Source organism: Monodelphis domestica, chromosome 1 (assembly GCF_027887165.1).
Source record: "Monodelphis domestica isolate mMonDom1 chromosome 1, mMonDom1.pri, whole genome shotgun sequence".
Classification (NCBI taxonomy): Eukaryota; Metazoa; Chordata; class Mammalia; order Didelphimorphia; family Didelphidae; genus Monodelphis; species Monodelphis domestica.
Window position 1 is genome coordinate 111,086,322 of NC_077227.1, and position 15,414 is coordinate 111,101,735.

At 37.5% G+C, this 15,414-nt stretch overlaps 1 protein-coding gene across 2 annotated transcripts in view; it reads right to left on the reverse strand.

The window, feature by feature from the left end:
- SORCS3 (sortilin related VPS10 domain containing receptor 3) overlaps positions 1 to 15,414 on the reverse strand; it is a 724,209-nt gene that overhangs the window by 583,831 nt on the left and 124,964 nt on the right. The window contains exon 2 of one of the 2 annotated variants that reach the window (XM_056804235.1): positions 4,891 to 4,984. The exons of the other annotated variant lie outside the window; for it this stretch is intronic. Coding sequence (XP_056660213.1) covers positions 4,891 to 4,929 — 39 coding nt within the window. The 5' untranslated portion in view covers positions 4,930 to 4,984. The remainder of the gene's footprint in view (positions 1 to 4,890; positions 4,985 to 15,414) is intronic. 2 annotated transcript variants of the gene reach the window in all.

Sequence of the window (15,414 nt, forward strand, 5' to 3'; positions counted from 1 at the left end):
GTTTTTTGTTTGTGCCACAATAAAGATTAAATAGGGAAGAGGGACAAGAAGGAAAGAAGGAAAAAAAGAAAGAAACTGTTACATTTTCATAGAATAGCAGCTTAGGATTCCTCCCAGAAACACTTCGCCCTTTGCAGTGACAAGATGATTCCTAGGAATCCCAGATCATCCTGAGTCATTAGACATAGAATATACCTTGTCATAAGTGCCAGGCTTCAAAGACATGAGAAATGGGCTGATAATGAAATTATCCAACACTCAGAATGTCAACCTCTGACAGCATAGGGCAATCAGTCACTGATTACACAAAGCATTAATAACATACTGCTCTCCCTTCCCATTGACAAAGGTGGCAACAAAAATAGTAAACAGCCTGAAATGGATCAGCATGGAGACAAGAATTTATTGATGCTGAGAAATGGTAGAAAACTAAACCACTTCTCACCTTTAAGCTGAAAATTTTCAATCTTGCTCTGTCTTTGTAATGGTTTAAATACATAGATTATCAGCCTCTTTTGCTAATGCACATTGGTTCAGAGATTTCTCTGTAAAACAAAATGGCATGCTAGTGGGCTTTTCAAAAATATGGACCCTAACATTGAAATATAAAGAGCTACTACTAAATTTCTGACCAACTCAAACAAGAGGTGACCAGTATTCTGTATCTTTTATAAGTTTTCCAGAAAACAAATATCAGAAGTCATTATTTATTTTACCCCACAGATCCATAAAGAAATAATAAACCATTCACATGTCCAAGTATTCTCTTAAGAAAAGAGCTATAAGGTCATAACTGTAAGAGATCTAAAATATAATCTACTTCAAGCACTTTCATTTTATAGTTTAAAGAAATAAGGTCCAAAGAAGTTCAGTGATCTACTAAAGATCACATTTAATTACAGAACCAAGATTCAAGGAAAGAGTGCAAGGCAATTGGAAGGCAAAGATTTTAAAATCAAAAAGAATTTCAGAAGCCAAATGGTACAAAATCCTCATCTCTCAAATGAAGAACCTAAAACTAAGGGATAGGATAAAACTGACACAAGGTTACCAAGGAAGTGGAAGGGCTGAGGTTCAAAAACAGATAGCCTGATTCCAATTCACATGGACTGTCCTGAGCAAAGGAATAAATGGTGAGCTTGATTAATTGTTGGAAAACTCATCATCCATCAGAAGAATGAGACCAGTAATTGGAAGTACAGTAGAGTATGCTGGAATAAAAGAGAGGGCATTGAGCTACAGATTTGGTGAACGTGCAGGAAGCAAAATAGAGCAGTCATACAAAATAGTCTCAATCCAGGTTTGAGGCAGCACTAAGAATAGCTCCTACATAAGTTTATCCTTTAGAAAAGGCAACTGTTGAAATTTAACATAGAAGCTGATAATTTCTCTTCAAATAGTCAGAGAACTCTAGATCTAGGAGGCACCACAGAAATTATCTAGTTAGACTCCAGTATCACCATTTTATAAAGAAGCAAACTGGGGCTAATAAAATGAAAAGAACATCCACAAGGTCATTCAGTAAGTAGTAGAACTAATATTTCATTCCAGGTCCTCTAGACTAGTCCTCCATATCTAGTTCCCTTTGTACTATACCACATCTGCCTCCACTTCTGAAGTGAAGCTCTAGACCTTAACAAGCACAGTCATTCATATGATAATCAGATCTAGAGTTGAAAGGAAAGAGAGTTCATTAGTCTAACAACCTCTTCATTCTCCATGAGGACACCAAGATTACACATGTGGGTAGCAAACAGCATAACTAATATCAAAATCCAAGTCTTCATATTCCACATCCAATGTTCTTCCTGCTTCATCATAGATTAGATGTTCAATCGCCTTGTGGAAGAAGTTTTAATGACCCAAGAAGTCTAGGTAGTGTTCTTATTTGAAACTAAGCTTCTGAGAGGGCATAGATATTCATCCCAGTGTTTTAAGAGGTCCACTCTGAACTTGGGATTACCTATTATTTGATAGTGGGGTCAGTTTCTCTTTATCAGAACTATCTGGACCTTTCTGGGAGCACAGACAGTATGAACACCTGGAATATGTAGGATAAGAAGATGATTTTAGTTGAGAGGAAGTGATAACAAACAAACTTGGATTTGTATTATTACTCCAAGAGTCTGTTATAATGCAAAAAGTCCTTTCCAATCCTCTTTTTCAAGTTACAAAGTACATAAACAGACATTTCTTTGATCACCATCCATTCCTTTCCACTTAAACCATTATTACTGGGTCTGTTTTTAAAATAACAAAGTCTCCTAGGGCTTTTTAGCCTTCCCCCATAAAAAATGCCTGCAGGAAGATTCCTCCATTCTAGCAGAAATCACACTTCAAGCTGGCTCTCACTGAGACTTGGCCTCTCATACTAATGGCAGATGCTTCAGTCCTGATCGTTCTGGTTTTGTGACAGAAAATGTCTGAGTCCATCACCCCTGGAAGGTCAACAAGTTTCCTGGGAAATGATTCATGTTCCACTTCAGAGAGCTATAATACAGCATGCTGGGTGGGGTGTTCTGACCACACCGAGGGCAGCATTAGGGCTTCAAATCACTTTTCTTCTCTAGGGAAAACTGACCAGAAACGTGATAAGGGAAGAAAGAGCATTGCCATTACCATTGCTGCAGATTTTATTTTGTTTTTGAACCCTTAAGTAGCAAACTATCGAGGACCTACAGGCCACTGATGAGCCTCATGTTCTCTAAGAGAAGGGGGGATGATTCCAAAGAATAATAAGAGCAATCGTTTGGCCAATCGGCATTTATTGGATAACTATGGTGTGTCCAGAACCCATTTTAGGGCTATGAATAAAAACAAGAGAATGATTTTTAAAAATTTCTTCCTCAAAGAGACTACAATTAGTTGGGGAGCTGGGATATAGGAAAAAGGAACTAAGAATCATTCATTCTAAACTAAATAGTATTTGATTAGGTACAAAGGGAGATAAGGGAAGAAAATCATAGAACATCCAAATCTCAGAAATCTTCAGAATCCATCTAATCTTGTCCATATGTGACTCAGTGTCCCCTCTATAATAGATTGTTCTAGTGAATAGGTTATTTTCCTGATGATCTAAAATGAATAAATCAATTCCTGAGCTACCCTGTTCTACATTTTGGTTAGCGTTAGTTTATTATCTTCACAAATATAGTTTGTTTCTACATCTCTGTCATCTCCCAACAAATGTCTTGCTGCCACCACCTTCAATTCCTAATAACAACAAATAGAAAAGATAGTGAAAAACCCACCATCAAAACTAACCACCAAATCACCAATAAATATTGACACTATATGCTATATATATGCCTCTTCATAGAGCCCTTCCCTCTCCCCGTCTCTGCAAAGAATGAGCAAGGTGCATTCTCATATTTCTTCTTCAGGGTCAAGTTTGATGATCATTATAATTAAACAGCATTCAGTTTTAAATTATTGTTGTTCTTTCCATTTACACTGTTGGCATAATTGAATATATATTTTTTTCTGATTCTGATTACTTGGATAGCTCTAATTGTTAGGAAACGGTATGGGTTTTTTACATAAAATCTAAATACACTTCTCTGCAACTTCCATCCATTGCTTCCATTCGTTCCATCCATTTCTGCATCCTCTGGATTCAAACACAAATCTACTTCCTTAAAGGCATTCAAACACTTGAAGACAAATATCATATCCTAGTAGTCTCCTGAAGAGATTAAACATTTCCAGTTTTTACAGCCAATTCTAATATGGCACAATCTATATCATTCTGGTGGGGCAATATCCTTCCTAAAATTTGTTGCCCAGATGTAGTCTGAACAGGATAATAAATTGATTAAATTCTTCATTATAGATACTATTCTTTTCATAATGGAGTCTTGAATAACATGTCATACTGCTGACTCATACTGAGCTAGAAGTTCACTACAATCTCCAGATTATTGTCACAGGTTCTGTTAATAATTCCATCTTCTACTTTTGAAGTTGATTTTTGCCCCTCAGTGTGAAATGTTAGCTCTCATCCCTATTAAATATCATCACATTTTATTTATTTCATCATAAAAAACTTTCAATATGTTCTTTGATTCAAAATCTATCATCTAAAGATTTAAACCATCTCTCCCCAGGTTCATCTCATATGTATCTGATAAACATGGTCCTGAGGGCCACTCCACTACAGGTTTCCCTCAAAATTAATGAAATGATGTTTGGGACTAATGGTTCCACTGACTGGATATATCTAACCTTTCTATAACCTAGTCTATATTGCTATGGCATCTATCTAATCCAGTCTACATTTCTATTTCAGTTTTACCGAAATCTAAGTACATATCTACAGATTTTTCTTATCTATCAGCCTGGTTACCCTATCTGAAAAGGAAGTAACAAACATGAACTGTTTATTATAGGTAAAGCCAAATCTACTTTTAGTAATAATTATATCCTTTTCTAAGACCCCACACACCATCCTTTTAAGAATGTTTTCCAGATTAATGTAGGTAGGGATCTGAAGGAGCTTTCAGGAGGTGGGATTGAAATTAATTTTGAATAATCTTCTTTGAAATAAAATTAAAATAAGATAATATAACTCAGTAATTGTTTTTCCCCTAGGTTAGTAGCAATTAATAATACAAAGAGATGGTTAAATATTTCTTAAAAGAAGAGTTAGTGGGAAGGTCACAACTCAAATCTCTTTTTTCCAAATTTCCTCAAGACTTACTTATTCAACTTCCCACCCTTTATCCAGGTTCTACATACCCTACAATGCTTCTGAGGGACAGTCAGCTTCTTGGTGTCTCTGTGCTTTGAATTCAACACTTGCCTTTTACTAAAATAAATTTGAGTCGGCTCCACTTGTGAGTATCACCCTCAACTAGGAACACTGTAGCTCATACTTCCCTCCAGGCTCACCATCTCTTGTGCATCTCTCTGTTTTCTGCTTGATTCCATTCCAAAGCAGAAATGTAATCCCTGTGGTCTCAGCAAAAGACTTCAAACACTGGCTCTGTTATGGAAAGAGGTGTGAAAAATATGATTATCTGCTCTGGCCACGGCAGCTTATTGGTACCTGATTTGGAATGAACCTCAATTTTCCCGAGGCGAGATCCCGAGAGCTCAGGATGATAAACAGGGATATGGCAACAAAAGTGTTTGCCTGTTCATGGATGAGAAGAGAAAGAAGGGCAAAATGAAGATTTACCTCAGCACCGGGTTGCTGGCTGTGAACATTGCTCTCCAGTCAATGGGGGGAAAGGATATCACCAAAGAGATGTGACCCTTCCCTCCCAGCCCATTTGGGTTGCCAAGCATGCCCACCAGGATTCAAAAATCTAAAAATATCTTCCCTCACATTCTCAAAGCACTATGGTCAACCTCAAAAGCTGGATTTGATTTAAATTAAATATCTGATCTGAATGTTGTTCTAAAATCAGAGTACCTATTTCATCTGGACATTCAGATAATAAACATCTAATATGATCTACCATGCTAAGTACTGAGGATATAAAAACAAGTTAAGGACAGTCCTGGTCTTCAAGAAGCTCTCAGTTTGATAGGGAGAGAGCACATTAACAATTATGTACCAACAAGGTAGATACAGAATAAATTGAAAATAATCAACTTTGAATGTCAAATAGAAAATTTCACATTTGATCCTGGAAGTCATTAGGAAATCAGTGAAATTTAATAAGTAGGAAATTAACATGGTCAGGTCGTTAGGAAGATCATTTTTGACAATTGAATGGAGAATAGATTCAAGTGGGGAGAGATACATAGATTAAAGACCAACCAGAAGATTATTACAATGATCTAGGAATAAAATGATAAAGGCTTGTTGTTGCTGAATCATTTTTCAGTCTGGGGTTTTCTTGCTAAAGACACTGAAGTGGTTCAACATTTCCTTTATTGGCATATTTTAAAGATGAGGAAACTGAGGCACAAAGAGGTTGAGTAATTTTCTAGAGGTCATATACCTAGTAAGCATCTGATTTGAACTCAGGAAGATGGGTCTTCCTGACTCTGGGCCCAGCACTCCATCCACTGAACCATCTAGCTGTCAAAGAACACTAGATTTGGCATCAAGAAAGCTAGATTTTAATTCTTTTTGTTACTTAATTTCCTGTCATTTAAAACTTACCTGTAATTTTTCTGTAATTATGTAAAATTTTCTGTAAAACAATTTCTTTATCCATAAAATGGGGTAAAATAGAGTAAGGCACTCTTGATGGACCCTAAGGTCTCCTTTAGATCAAAAGGTGAATGATTCTGTGATTCCAATTCAGGGACCTTGGTGGGCTGCTTTTGGATCCCCAGTATTTTTCTAAAAAAAGAATTCTATCTAGCTAATTCCACTAATATTGTTGAATGCCTATCATATAAATTCAGCGCCAAGTCAGGTATTTCATTTGGGAGTGCACCAACAACTGGAGGGGCATGAACAAGAGGCTTCCTATAGGCAGTATAACCTAAACTATGCTTTCCAGGAAGCGAGGAATTCTAGGAGATGGAAAAAATGAGGAAATGATGTGAAAGATGAGGAAATGAATTCCAGGAATACACACAGCCTATATAGGCAAAACCCAGGCAGGAGAACAAAATTTGCAAATGGGGAACAAGAAATAGGTCAGTTTGGCTGTACTTTAGAATGAGATAGTAAGAGTAATAAGTAATGGGTCAGGGAAGATAGGTTAGAGTCAGATTGTGAAGAGTCTTAAATATCAGAGGAGTTTATATTTGATCTTCAATAGGACTACAATGAAGCCACCTAAACAATGTTTGAAATAGTTAGACTTAAGTTTTGAAGAAATCTTGGAGGCTTTATGGAAGATGGATTGAAGAAGGAAAATTAATTAGAAGACTATTGTAACAGTGGCAGCTAGGTGGTGCAGTAGAAAGAGCACTGGACCTTTTGAAAGTCTGGAAGACTCATCTTCCTGAGTTCAAATCTGGCTTCAGATACTAGCCATGTGATCCTAAGCAAGTCACTTAACCTATTTGTCTCTGTTTCCTCATATATAAAATGAGCTGGAGAAGGAAATAGCAAGCCACTTCTCTTTGCCAAGAAAACCCCAGTGAGGTCACAAGGAGCCAAAGAGGACTGAAAAACAACTAACAGCAATTATAATTGATAATTGATGAGAGTCTAAATGAAGGTAGAGGCAGTGAGAGAACTGGTATTGTTTTGTAACTATTAATATCAAGAACTACAAAGAAACCAGGAAAGAAAATTCACTTTTTCCAGACTTTTCAAACACTTGGCTTTGGTTCTTATTTCTATGGCACTGGTTTCAGCCTAGCTGCAGGTATATCTGAGAGCCCAAAAACAATGACGAGATAAAAAGAAAAGAGATCAGTAGAGAAGCACCTCATTTTAATCCTTGCCTTAACAGCTCAGTTCCTAGGAGTTTACCTTTAGGACCAGCCCAACTCTACTTTGCCACAGGTTTCCTCCCCTTTTCATGTCTTCTGTGGTCATAACTCTCTATTCCCTAAATACTCCTTCAACTAACTCTCTCAACTAACTCTATCTCCATCCTTTGCAAAAATCTCCAAATCTATCATGAGTAAAATACGTACTCTGGTTTCTATCTCTAATTGTGGAGTTGGACTACATTATCTGTCTTTTCCCTATCTTTCCTAATCCCCCTAGAATCCAAAATAATTCATTTGCCAGACAATGATTAGAATGTAGAGGGTTTAGTCTAGAAACATGGGAGAAAAAAAGAAAAAGTTATAAGATGTGATTTCGAGGCTTAACCACTAACTCGACCCTGTTCAAGTCACCTCCTTCTGTAAACCTCATTTTCTTCCTACCTATAAAAACAAGAAGTGTGGTCCAGGTAATCTCAAAAGTTCCTTCCTAGCTCTAAACTTCTGTCTTTCTGATTAGGTTAGGTAACTTAAAACTATATGAAGATTCATTGAAGGATCTGGGGATTTTCGGGCTAACTAAGAAAAGACTTAATAAGGACACAGGATCATAAAAATCATAGGATTTAGAAGTAAAAGGAAGCTCTGAGCTTATCTTTGCCTATAAAAATGTGACAGTTTTCAGACAGAAGAGAAATTAGGCTAGTTCTGCTTGGACTCAGAAGACACAACTAGGAGAAATGGATGAAAGATATAGGGAAGTAGATTTCAATAAAAAAAAAAGAACCTATTTGCTACTAGAATTGTCTTACAATGGAATGGACTGTCTAGTGAGTTTTCTTTCACTGAAGGTATTCAAGAAGGGATTGAACACATACTCTTTGAAAATGTTAAAGAGGGAATTAGATTGAAATATTGTTATGGTCTCTTTCAATTCTAAGACTACATTCACATGGAGATATAGCTTAGGTTGGGAATTTTCTCTTCTGTAGGTTTAGGCTGGAGTTATTCTCTCATGGTCCTTTGTTTCTCCATTTCTACTATTCCCTCTCTGAGAAAAGAGAAAAAAGAGAGACAAAGAGACAAAGAGAAAAGACAGACAGAGGCAGAAACAGAGAGGGGGGGGGAATGAGAGGGAGGAGAGAGAGAGAGACAGAGACAGAGAGACAGAGATGGAGAGAGAAAGAGAAAGTTCCTTAGCTTTAATTCCTTTAAGTTTCATTGGAAAATTCATTTCTCCTCCTTCCTTTCCCTTCCATTTTTTCTTTAATCCCTTCCTTCTTTCCTTATTCATCTTCCCTCTAATATTGCCTTTCTTCCATCTGTCCCTTCTTTTCCTCTTTCTTCCTCTTTCAGTCTCTCCTCTCCACTTTTGCTTCTTTCTCTCCCTCCTTCTCCAGTCTAAGGTAATGGAATTGTGGCTAAATGATCTAATTTATGTTCCTTACATTGTCTCTTCAGCACTGTTTTCTGTAATTTATAGGGAATACTGTCAGTTGCCACATTGGATTATTTAGTGCTATGAAGTGCTCAGCTATAGTCTGGATGCTGATGCTTTGTAGGGAGGGAGGGAATGAGAGAGGAAAGTGTGTTATATTACACCTGTATGGAATCTATCTTCCTTGTTCAGAGGGAGAAACCCCCATAAGGCTGAGTCATAGAAGAGAATTATGGAGGAGCCAAGGATGATCAGATCAGCAAAGACTTTCCAAACAATTAGAAGAAACAGCAGAGAGGGTGAGGAGGAGGGAGAAAATCCTTAAACAGTCAGCAGAGCTAGGAATTGTTGCATTCTCCCTACTAACAGGAAAATACTAGACAAGATAGAGCCTGTGTGATCTAAGGAACTGATATGCTTATCTCCTGCCTCCACTAGTTTGGAAAGGAAAAGAGAGAGAGAGAGAGAAATAAAGTTATAGGAAAAAAAACAGGGAAGTGGGGAGAAGGGGAGAAATGAGGATGAGGTCAAGGATGAGGTGGGAGGAAGAGGGTCTGTGGATACACAGGCTTAGAGACTTGTCAAATGCTCCCACTACATACTAATATATCTATATTTCAAGATCAGTTTGCAAAATACTCCATAACCACAAATTTTCTTGTAAAACAAAGGATGCCGATATTGCCATTTCCCTTTTATTGGTAGGATTAACAGAGACATGGAAAAGGTCATTGTCCTGATCTTGGCCCCTTCAAGAAACCAATCACAGAGCAAAACTAAAAGGGTATTTTGCAAACTTCTTAACTATCTCTTGAGTTCTGCCTCTCCCATACAGCTGCTACAGCTCACAATTCCTCACTCCTAGGTCTCTTACTCTCTCTGACCATGTCTTCTTAGTCTCCTTTGCTGAATCATTATCTGTGACCTATTCTCTATGTATGGATATGGGTCAATGATTTGTCTCTCACAAACTTTTTCAACCTTATCAGTTCCCAAAGTTTCATCTCTATGCAGCTAAGTCATAGATATAGATAGAAATGTCTATATCTGTCTCGATCTCTCTACTGGGTTCCAATCCCATATCACCAACTTCCTGCTGGACATCTTTATCCAGATGACTCATGGGCAGTTCAAACTGAACATGCTATAAATAGAACTCATTATCCCCTAGCCAAAGCCTAGTCCTCTTCCTAATTGTTCTATTTCTATTGAGGCCACGACTGATCTCCCAGTGATCCAGATTCACAAACTCAGAATCATTGTTCTTCCTCTCTACCCTGTATCCCATCTGTGGCCAAGTCCTATCAAGTCTTATCTTTCTGCTTGACTGTCCATGGATTTTTCAAGGATCTCCTTCCCTCCAAAGTACCCAAGTAATGCCAGAAAAAGAGAGAAAGAGAATTCCCCATCCATGTGGCATTTTCACATTTTCAGACATATCAGGAATGCACAAAGTTGGCTGAGGATATCCCAGAGAAGGGTCTGATCTGTCTGTCCATGTAATTCATCATCTAGCCTGGGACTTCTTAATCAAGGGTTCACGAGTCTCTTTTTTAAAATAACTGTTTCAATACAATTTGATACAATACCATACAATTCTACTTCCACAAGCTATCCTGTATCTATTTCCTTCTCTCCACTCAAACAACTATGTACCCAGTTCAGAAAATCACATGCAATGAAACAGACTTTCTAAAGTGCCCAGTTAGGTGCCAGGACAGTATGCTGAGCCCTGGGGACATAAATAAGAAAGGTAGTTTCTGCCCTCAAAGAGCTTGTGTGGGAACAAGACACATGAGCAGAAAAGTAAGGGCAGGGAAATTAGGGACCATGGGCGACCCAGGATAGGGTATGATGTTCTGTGGAGTGGAAACTAAGCAGAGCTACTAAAGAATAATGTAGAGTTCTGAAAGAAATGCATTAGGAGTCCATTTCTCTACCCTCCAGTTAAAGAGGAAACATAACTGAGGGAGTTCAGAAGGAGCCAAGTTTCAATAACTGAATCAGGCTGCAAAGTGATAAAATTTCAGGTGATCCAGTTATCCTGAAGGAGGCATGATGTTCCATAGAGCAAAAACCAAGTAGAACCACAGAGAGAAAATAGCAAACCACACTTCTTGCCCAGACTATTATAATAATACTCTTCTCATTGCTATTCTTGCTTCTAGGCTTTCCTAGCTACATGACTACCAAGTTCATATTCCTAAAACACAGGCTTATCTATGTAATCCTCTGCTCAAGAAGTCTCAGTGGCTCCCTAATGCCTTCAGGAGAAATTATCAACTCTTCTGTTTCATATTGAAAGTCCATGAAAATCTGGTCCCAACCTATCTGTCCAAGATAGTTATCATTACTCCCCCTTAAGTATTGTGTTCAAACTAAAATGACTCATTTGTTAGTCCTCCTACGTGATATTCCATCTTCTGATTCCTGTCTGGGTACACAGGATGTTCCCCAAGCTTGGAATATTCTCTCTCCTCCTTTTACTTCCTGAAATCCCCTGCTGCCTTCAAAGCTCAGATGATGTGCCTCCTACATGAAGGCTTTTCTAATCCCATCCAATGTCTAATCCCAGAGTTATTCAGTGCTCTCTCTTCCTCCACCCATAAAAATTACTTTAGACTTACTTTGAATAGATTTGGTATTTATGTCATTTGTGTGCATGTTGTTTCCCATAATCTGTAAACTTCTTAAACGTGGAGGCTTTCATTTTTTCTCTCATAGATTCACAAATTTAGAGCTGGAAAGGACCTCAGAAGAAATCTAGTCCCACTCCCTCAATTTACATGTGGCAAAACTGAGGCCCAGAGATGTTAAGTAACTTGATCAAGTCCACACAGGTGGGAAGTGACAGAACCAAGACAGGTTAAAAACAGGTAGTTTAAAACCAAAACCAATGCATTCCACTATGCTACAATAGTGAATTGGACATGGTACACATGAAAACACCTTGTGAATGTTAAAACATCTTAAAATAAGAAAAGCTCAGAACACATCAATAACAATTATTTTATTTTTTTTCAACACTCAGCTTTGGTCTTAATATGAATTTTAATATTCAAAGTGTCTGAGGCCATATTTGTATCCAGGTCCTTCTGACTCTAGGTCTGGAGCTCTATCCACTGTACACTCTCTCTGACCATCAACAAGCATTTATTAAGTTTTAATTATGTGCCAGGCACTGTGCTAAGTGCTGGGGCTACTAAGTAAAACAAAACCAGCCTCTACTCTCAAGAAGATTACAGGGGCAGCTGTAGCTGGGGGCAGCTGGGTAGCTCAGTGGATTGAGAGCATTCAAATCTGGTCTCAGATACTTCCTAGCTGTGTGACCCTGGGCAAGTCACTTGACCCCTATTGCTTAGCCCTTACCACTCTTCTGCCTTGGAGCCAATATACAGTATTGACTCCAAGACAGAAGGTAAGGGTTTTAAAAAAAGAGGCTTACAATCTAATGAGATTTAACAACATGCAAAGAATTATGTAGAGGTGAGATTTAAACAGGATAAAAATGAAGATAGTTTCTGGGGGAAGGTAGCAACATGAAGAAGAAGCTGGTGGCTTTAGACTTTTATCGCTGTGTGACTCTGGGCGAATCACTTAACCCCAATTACCTAACCCTTACTGCTCTTCTGCCTTGAAAAGAAGAAGAAGAAGAAGAAGAAGAACAACAACAACAACAAGATGAGCCTTAAACTAAAAGTGAAGGAATTCAAGAGGTAGAAGATTCTACCAAATTTCTTTTATGACACCAACATGGTACTGATTCAAAAGCCAGGCAGACCAAAAACAGAAATAAAACTACAGACCAACCTCCTTAATGAACATAGAAGAAAAAAATCTTAAATTGAATACTAGCAAAAAGACTTAAACAAGTCATTACGAGGATTATTCATTATGATCAGGTAGGGTTTATACCAGGAATGCAAGGATGGTTTAATATCAGAAAAACCATCCACATAATTGACCATATCAACAACCAAACCAACAGAAATCACATGATTATCTCAATAGATGCAGAAAAAGCCTTTGACAAAATACAATACTCATTCTTATTGAAAACACTAAAAATTATAGGAATAGAAGAGCCTTTCCTAAAAATAATAAATAGTATAAATTAAAAACCATCAGCAAGTGTCATCTACAATGGGGATAAATTAGAAACCTTCCCAATAAGATCAGGAGTGAAACAAGGATGCACACTATCACCTTTATTATTTAACACTGTCCTACAAACACTAGTAGTAGCAATCAGAGAAGAAGAAAAAATTGAAGGTATTCAAATAGGCTAAGAAACAGAAAGGAGGATCAGTGGAATTGACTTGGGGTAAATGATCTTAACAAAATAGTGTATGATAAACCCAAAGATCCCAGTTTTTATAACAAAAAACCCACTATTTGACAAAAACTGCTGGGAAAATTGGAAAACAGTATGGGAGAGATTAGGTTTAGATCAACATCTCATACCACACCCCAAGATAAATTCAGAATGGGTGAATGATTTAAATATAAAGAAGAGGAGGCAGCTGGGTAGCTCAGTGGTTTGAGAGCCAGGCCTAGAGATGGGAGATCTGCTCTCAGATACTTCCTAGCTGTGTGATCCTGGGCACGTCACTTGACCCCCATTGCCTAGCCCTTACCACTCTTCTGCCTTGGAGCCAATACACAGTATTGACTCCAAAATGGAAGGTAAGGGTTTAAAATAAATAAATCAATGAATAAATAGATAAATGAATGAATGAATGAATAAATAAATAAATATAAAGAAGAAAACTATAAGTAAATTAGGAGAACACAGAATAGTATGCCTGTCATATCTCTGGGAAAGGAAAGATTTTAAGACCAAGCAAGAGATAGAGAATATTACAAAATGATAAATAAATAATTTTGATTACATTAAATTAAGAAGTTTTTGTACAACAAAACCAATGCAACCAAAATTAGAAGGGAAGCAACAAATTGGGGAAAAAATCTTTATAACAAAAATCTCTGACAAAGGTCTAATTACTCAAATTTATAAGAAGGTAAATCGATTTTAAAAAATATCAAGCCATTCTCCAATTGATAAATGGGCAAGAGACATGAATAGGCAATTTTCAGATAAAGAAATCAAAACTATCAATAAGCACATGAAAAAGTGTTCTTATCCTCTTATAATTAGAGAAATGCAGATCAAAACAACTCTGGGGTATCACCTCACACCTAGCAGATCGGTTAATATGACAGCAAAGGAAAGTAATGAATGCTGGAGGGTATGTGGCAAAGTTGGGACATTAATGCATTGCTGGTGGAGTTGTGAATTGATCCAACCATTCTGGAAGGCAATTTGGAACTATGCCCAAAGGGTTTTAAAAAACTATCTTCCCTTTGATCCAGTCATTCCACTTCTGGGTTTATACCCCAACGGGATAAGGAAAAAGATTTGTACAAAAATATTTATAGCCACACTCTTTATGGTGGCAAAAAATTGGAAAATGAGGGGATGCCCTTCAATTGGGGAATGGCTAAACAAATTGTGGTATCTGTTGGTGATTGGATACTATTGTGCTAACAGGAATAATGAACTGGGGAAATTCCATGTGAACTGGAAAGACCTCCAGGGAGTGATGCAGAGTGAAAGGAGCAGAACCTGAGAACATTATACACAGAGACGCATACACTGTGGTACAATCAAATGTAATGGACTTCTCTACTAGCAGCAATGCAATGATCCAGGACAATTCTGAGGGACTTAGGAGAAAGAACACTATCCACATTCAGAGAAAGATTTGTGGGAGCAGAAACACAGAAAAACATTTGCTTGATCACATGGTTTGATGGAGATACGATTAGGGATGTATATTCTAAATGAGTCCCTAGTGCAAATATTAATAATGTGGAAATAGGTCTTGATCAATGACACATGTAAAACCCAGTGGAATTGCTTTTTAGCTACTGGAGAGGCTGGGGGGAGGGGAGGGAAAGAACATGAATCATTTAACCATGGGAAAATATCCTAAATTAATTAATTAAGTTAATTAATTTAATTTTTAAAAAAGACATAGAAGAGGAAGAATTCCAGGCACAGAGACAAGGTATGGAGAAACTTCTATAAGGATTATCAAGAAGGTTCAAAAATCACTGAATAACAGAATGCATAGTAAGGTTTAAGAGGACTGGAAGATAAGAAGGGGACCAAGTTTTGAAGGGATTTAAATATATTGTTGTTCAGTTGTTTTTCAATCACTTCTGTCTCTTAATGACCCCATTTGGAGTTTTCTTGGCAAAGATACTGGAATGGTTTGCCATTTACTTCTCCAGCTCACTTTACAGATGAGGAAAATGAGGCAAATGGGATAAAGTGGCTTGCCCAGAGTCACACAGCTACTAAGGCTAGATCTGAATTCAGGAAAGGAATCTTCCTGACTTAAGGCTTTGCACTCTATCCATTGTGCCACCTAGATACCCTAAAAATTGTAAGGTGTTATAATAATTCATAGCATCTTCCTTCCTCAAACCCTAAGACTAATATACATATATTTAAAGACTTCTAGCATGTTCTACCCCCATGAAAGATCTCATAAGATCATAGCAGCTCAGATTTGGAAAGGATGTCAGAAGCCATCTAATCCAACCCTTATCTGAAATATATA